The sequence below is a fragment of the Podarcis melisellensis genome (genome assembly GCF_964234715.1).
Source record: "Podarcis melisellensis genome assembly, chromosome: 14".
Taxonomy (NCBI): Eukaryota; Metazoa; Chordata; class Lepidosauria; order Squamata; family Lacertidae; genus Podarcis; species Podarcis melisellensis.
The window spans coordinates 5633322-5640251 of NC_138546.1; the positions used below are offsets into that span (position 1 = coordinate 5633322).

The following is a 6930-nucleotide window of genomic DNA, read 5'->3' on the forward strand; positions in this document are numbered from 1 at the left end:
TCTAACCTTATTTTCATCCAGGCCATCACTGCTTCATGTGGCAGTGAGTTCCACAGTTTAAATATGCACTGTTTGTAGAAATCCATTCTTTTGCCTGTCCTGAACCTTCCAACATTCAGTTCTAGTCCTGTGGTGTTGGGGGGGGGGGTACTTTTCTCTATCCACTTTCTTCCTCCAAGCCAAGCATTAGCTTAAGAAAAAGTCAGCAATAGGTATTCATTCTTTCTTCAATTCTTTGTCCGCGGTGTAGCTGAAAACAACAACCACCCATGCTCCCTGTGAATGCCGCAAGACTCCAGATTCTTTTTGCTCTGAAGTTCATTGCCAATTTTTCACAATTATCTCCCAAGGCCCTTGTTCCAGAGAGAAACCCAAAGGGCACCCAGGCCCCAGCAGAACGACCTCCATTAATTCTTAGAAGAAATTGCAATTCACTATTTTTCAGTTCTGGAGAGACAGAGGTGGGAAGAAACAATGGCAGAAGATTCTAGAACAGAAGCCTAAACGTCCTTTCCCAAACACAAACTGAAAGCTGCTTGTTATTTCACTCATATTTTTATGTATCACCAAAGGTGCCATCCTTAAGAGAAGAAGAGGAGTTTGGATATGATATCCTGCTTTATCACTACCTGAAGGAGTCTCAAAGCGGCTAACAATCTCCTTTCCCTTCCTCCCCCACAACAAACACTCTGTGAGGTGAGTGGGGCTGAGAGACTTCAGAGAAGCATGACTGGCCCAAGGTCACCCAGCAGCTGCATGTGGAGGAGCGGGGAAGCAAACCCGGTTCACCAGATTACGAGTCTACCGCTCTTAACCACTACACCACACTTCAGAAAACAAAAAGGCACTTAATTCGCTATTCTCAGGTGGGATTCAATCACATGCAGACTTATAATTGATTGGGATGTCTGGGGCAACACATCTCCAAAAGATCAGAATTTTTTTGCATTAAGTTATGTGAAAATGAACTGGAAAGTGTGAGTAACACTTCCTCTGATTTAATGCCATTAATTTCCTTGTAAACAAATCAGGGTGAACGCTCAATTGAAAGGTCAAATGGAAGCATCCTGCAGGCCTAAACAACACACTTTTGGGGGCAATTTGTGGTCCTACGGATGTCATTGGACGCCAGTTCCTAACAGCCTGAGTAAGGGATGGTGGGGGCAGGACTCGAACCCACGGCTTCCGGTTCCAAGAAAGGAGATTCCGACAAAACATCAGGAAGAACTTTCTGACAGGGAGAGCTGTCTGACAGTGGGACGGATTCCCTCAGGAGGTGATGGGACTCTCACTCCTCGGAGGTTTTTAAGCAGAGCTTGGACGGCCATCTGCCATGGATGTTTTAGCTGAGATTCCTGCATTGCAGGGGGTTAGACTAGATGGCATTTGGGGGTCCCTCCCAACGCTACAATTCTCTGATTCTATGGAGCAGAACAACATCTGGAGGAGAACAGATTCATCTAGGCGACGACCGTCACTGAAATCAACAAGATTTAGCTTCCAAATAAATTTATACAGAACTACACTGTGGAAAAAATCCTGTAAGGTTGCCAGATTCATCTCCCTCTGAAAGCAAATCAGGGTGAATGTTCAGTATGCAAGAAGCACCCACAGCTCTTAAGCCAGAAAAGCACGAATTTGTTAAACTTACGGGGCGCTGCTTTCTCCCAGATGAGAATTTCGGCACCAGGCAGGAGGCGAGTCTAACCCACGTGGGTTTTCCTCCCCAACTTTGAAATACTGTGCATGTTTTCCCAGGTCAAGATAGCCTCAGAAAGGCTGGGGGGGGGGCGGAGCGTAGAGTTCCCTGAAAAGATAACTGATGAAGGCAACACAAAGGGCGAAGGAGGAGAGGGAAAGTTACAGGATGTTGCAACGAGACACAGCACCCTTTGCAGATTGGGAAATGCTGAAATTGTGGCTGATTAGCAGGACAAGGGGATATCGCCGGCTCTGCATGCAAAAAGACCTCCAAGAAACCTATTTGTTTACAACACAACAGACGTCCATCAGCTACCTCCAGGGTACCAACAATCCTCTCTGCATTGCAATCCTCTATCAGCTAATATTTTGTGATATACTGTTGCCTCTGAACATTGAGGTTCTGCTTAATTTAGCCAAGGTGCCTGATCGCCTTTCCTCCATTCTATTTAAAGGCATCCCATAAACTAGTGGCCATCAATGCAACTTACAACTGCAGATTCAGTACATTTTTATTCTACCCACATCCGCACCATTCCTACAGTACAGTGGACGCTCGGGTCGCTAACGTGATCTGTGCGGGATGCACGTTCACAACCCGTAGCGTCCACAACCTGCATCTGCACATGCACAGGTTGTGATTCAGTGCTTCTGCCCATGCACAAAGTGCAATTTAGCTTTTCTGCGCATGTGCCACCGCCAAAGTAACCCATTCCAGTACTTCCGAGTTTTGGCAGTCCACAACCCGATAAAACGCAATCTGAAGCGTCTGTAACCCAATGTATTACTGTACTTTTAACAGCCATAAAAGGCAAAGGTAAAGGTACCCCTGACAGAAAGGTCCAGCTGCAGACAACTCTGGGGTTGTGCACTCATCTCGCTCTATAGGCCGAGGGAGCCGGCGTACAGCTTCCGGGCCATGTGGCCAGTATGACTAAGCCGCTTCTGGCGAACCAGAGCAGTGCACAGAAACGCTGTTTACCTTCCCACCAGAGTGGTACCTATTTATCTACTTGCACTGCGTGCTTTTGAACTGCTAGGTTGGCAGGAGCAGGGACCGAGCAACGGGAGCTCACCCCGTTGTGGGGATTCAAACTGCCGACCTTCTGATTGGCAAGCCCTAGGCTCAGTGGTTTAGACCACAGCGCCACCCACGTCCCACCATGTCTTCCCCCAAAGGGCTTTCACCTAATGCTGAAATTGTCAGCAGGACAGGAGTATATCGCCTGCTGCTCTGCATGCAAAAAGACCTCCGGATTCAACCCCAGCCATATTCGAAAACTCTGGAGAGCTGCTGCCTGCCAGAGTAGACAGTCCTGAGCTTTATGGACCAATGCTCTGACTCAGTTTTAAGACAGTTTCTTATGCCTGCTGCCAGACTCTTGTTGGGTATCTCTGCCTGGGAGAGTTCTAGTTTTCTTTCTTTCTTTTTCTAAGACGTTAATAGCCACTGAATGCAAAACGTCTTCCACGGGAGCCCAGCAAAAGGAAATAGCGTGTGCTGCTGCTTTCTACATCCACGGGGTCGCGGGGGGGGGGTCTGTCTCTCCCCCAAGCCGCCTCTCCTTTCGGAAACGCCTCTTTTTGCAAATCAAAATACAATCATTTTTTCCAAAATATGCATACATATATTGAGATATACCTGGCTATAATCCACATTACTCAGGCCTTCGCAGCAATCCAAATAACACAGCGAGAGATGCATTCAGGACTGCAGCTTAAATGATTGCACCTTTATACAATTCGCACAGGAATTCCCGAAGGACACAGCTGGAGAGAGGGAGGCTGCATTGAGCACCCTGATGCAATGCCATTTGCAAAAGAGGGAGCTTCCTGGTTGCCCGGTCGCGCCAAGCGTCTCGCAAAGCACGCTGGGAAATGTAGTTACCTTCCACCCACGCGCCCGAAGCTTCGCCGGCAGCAGCTGTTCGAGGCGAACTGCAAAACCCAGCAATCCGCGCGGGACGGGGATGCTCGGGCAGAAAATGGGCTTCTTTGGGAATGAATCGAAACATCTTCGGGTCAGCCTCCGTGCACGTGTGCAGGGGGAGGGTCTCGGCAGCTTCACGCACGACGCCTCCAATTCCTGACAGAATACAAGCCCCGCTCCTTGGTGCAGCGGTAAACACGTGTCTTGGCATGCACACGTTACAGGGTTTTTAAAGGGTATATGTAAAAAATAAATTGGGGGTTGGGGAGGTTCCAGTCCTAAACCCACTAGCCTGGGAGTAAGTCCCAGTAAGTTCAACAGGACTTACTTCTGAGTAGACATTATTAGGATTTATTATTATTATTATTATTTTATTATTTATTAAATTTATTAGCTGCTTTTTTTTGCAACAGCGGCTCGACTTACAATATTGTAAGCTTCCTCTGAACCCGTACCTGTGTTTGTTTTACAAGATGAGGCAGTTATCTTTTCATCAGATACTTTTTAAAAAAGCAAATTTATATACAGCTTCACATTTCAGAAACATTTGTCAAGTGGTTTTATAAGCATTTCGAGCCAAATGAAACACAGTAAACACAAAAAAGTTACAAATAAAGATTAAAAAGCAAGACAGTAAAGACAAAAATCGGGGCAAGTGAGATGGTGATTTAGCAGAAAACAGCGTCTGTTTAACAGGTGTAATAAGAAACCAAGAAGAAGAAGAAAATATTAAAGATTGGGGGGAAATTGTGGAATATCTGAAAAATTCTTGTATGCAAGTAAGTTAATTAGCAGGGTTAACGTAAACCAAGCAGTTAAACACTGTCAGAGCTGCCCAAGGTCCCAGCTCACAGAGGACCAACGCCAGTTCTTGTTATATACAAAAGTCTTTATTAAGGTTCAGTTTCGATTCCAAAGCCGCGACGCGCAGCTCTACGTCTCAACCCTAGACCGCTGAAGCTCCGTCTAAATCTCCTCCCCCCAGACACCAGTTCAAGACCCTAGCCTTGCTCCACCTCCTCCTCTGCTCCTTTCTCCTCTGGGTCCTTCTGCCCGCTGGGGTGTTGCCCTTTCTGGACTCTTCTGATACTGATGCTGACGAGTCCCCTGATTCTTCCCCCTGCCTCCGGCGTGCTTTAGGACCTGGCTCCCAGTCTGCGCTCCCGGCTGTCCCACGCGCCTGTACATTTGAACTTGGCGCGCGCGCCCAGCCTGTAACCTTCCTCCTGACCGTTACGCTGCTTCTGTCACTGCTTCCCCCTTTCAGGGGGGCTCGCTGGATCTGACTTCCCCTCTGTTTCCTCACTCAGCGACAGGGGCGTGGTCAGCCCTGCCTCATCTTCTCTTTCCCCTGGAGTGGAAACCGGTCCTGACACCTGGGACTCTTCCCCCCCGCTACGCTCTGGTGGGGAAACTGGTCCCGATCTCCAGCTGCTGCTTTGGGAGTCACCGCTGGTTCCTTGCTCCTGGTGCCTCCCTCCCGGGAACCCCCTTGCTCTGGCTATGGGTGCCCCCTTCTGTGAATCTTCCGACTCACTGGACAGACTCATGGAATCTCTTGCCCCACTGTCTTCCTCACCTACACTGCCCTCGGATTGTTCCCCTTCGCTCTCCGCTTCCTCCTTCCCCTGTGCCTCCACTCCTGAACCCCTGACAAACACGATCAAGAGAAATTAAAGAATGGCTTAAAAATGTGGAAAATGCAGCCTTAAAAAAAATAAATTTAAAAAGGAACCACAAAAAGGGAGAAGGGAAGTCAAACATATATGAGTACTGTATTGGAAATGCATGTGATTTGTGTGTTTGCGATTTGTATGCCTGTAAATCTTATAGAGAAATAAAAACAGGGTCTGTAAATGGCCGGAGAGTATGGGACGTATGAATCAGTTCCAACAGAGAGAGAGTGAGAAAGGGGACAGATACTAGAATTCTGACACTGACCTTTGCAAGATTGTTCGTTCTTGGGCTGGTGGAATCTCGAAAGAGACCGGCTAATTCATTTAAGCTGGTTCCTGGCAGGCCTGGACTTTGTACTGTACACAGGCAGAGAGTGGTTCAAAGAGGGCTGATTGGGAGCTGGAGACTCGCACGCGGCGCCTGGCAAATCTTGGCTGACCTTTCTTCTCTTCCAGAGCACACTGTGGTTGCTGACCTGCTGCAGTGAAGCCGGGACAGGGTGACAGATCCATTCGCTCCCGTGCGACTTTTGCAGTTGCTTCGGAAAAACGAGGGCGCAGTGGTTCAAATCCCCACTCAGCCGTGATGCCCCTAGTCTCCTCCTCGGAGCCTCGCTAACCTCTCAGGCAGTGCCGGAATTATGTATACAGGCGAAACTCGAAAAATTAGAATAGCGTGGGAAAGTTCCTTTATTTCAGTAATTCAACTTAAAAGGTGAAACTAATATATGAGATCGACTCATGACATGCAAAGCGAGATGTGCTTCTACTTCTCAGAGGTCCAATCTTGGTCAATTTGCAATCCTTGTTTTGCTGATTTCCTTGAATATTCTAATTTTCTGAGATTGTTAATTTGGGGTTTTCATCAGCTATTGGCCATGATCATCGCAATGACAACAAATCAAGGCTTGACATATCTCGCTTTGCATGTCATGAGTCTATCTCATATATTAGTTTCAACTTTTAAGTTGAATTCCTGAAATCAAGGAACTTTTCCACGATATTTTAATTTTTCGAGTTTCCTCTGTAAGCTAAACAAGCTATATAGCTTAGGGCCCCACGCTCTTAGGGACACCCAAAAAATGTAAAGGGAGAAATAACCTGGATGTACATTTCCAAAAGATAAGCTAAAAAACAAATCAAATAAAACCTACATACAGTAACAGTGTTTTGTGTTGTGTAGGCTCCTATGATGTAAGTCATGGGCCCCGCCTGCTAGCCTGCTCCCTAAAATATCCCTGACTTGCTCCTTTCTATATACAGGGTGCCTACATTCTGCATGGACTGGTTGCATGGCAACATGTGCAGATGGCTTTAGATACCTATCAGGTCCATAAATTACCATATAGCATATATTCAAGACAAAAAACAGCGACAATTTGTTGTTGACAAGGGACAGCTGGACACATAAAGGGCCCCATTACCTTCAGTAGCTTAGGGCAGTGTTTCCCAACCGGTGTGCCGCGGCACACTAGTGTGCCGCGAGAGGTTGCCTAGTGTGCCGTGGGAGGGAGGCGGGCGAGTCGGGCGGCGAGAGGCGGGGCGGCGGCAGTGGTGGTGTTATTCGGGCTGAAACTCTGCCAGAGGAGGCTGGGCCCGCTTCCCTTCGCTCCCGCCCGCCCT

The 6930-nt window shown here is 47.7% G+C and overlaps 1 protein-coding gene across 5 annotated transcripts in view; it reads right to left on the reverse strand.

Annotated features, from left to right (window-relative positions):
- PEMT (phosphatidylethanolamine N-methyltransferase) overlaps positions 1–5708 on the reverse strand; it is a 106215-nt gene extending 100507 nt beyond the window's left edge. For 3 of the 5 annotated variants that reach the window (XM_081889373.1, XM_081889374.1, XM_081889371.1), the window contains exon 1: positions 3344–3500. In XM_081889373.1, the coding sequence (XP_081745499.1) occupies positions 3344–3406 (63 nt within the window). In that variant the 5' untranslated portion in view covers positions 3407–3500. Of the gene's footprint in view, positions 1–3343; positions 3501–5572 lie in introns of those variants that run through there. The other 2 variants (XM_081889372.1, XM_081889375.1) reach the window with 2 other exon arrangements.
- Positions 5709–6930: the final 1222 nt, after the last annotated feature.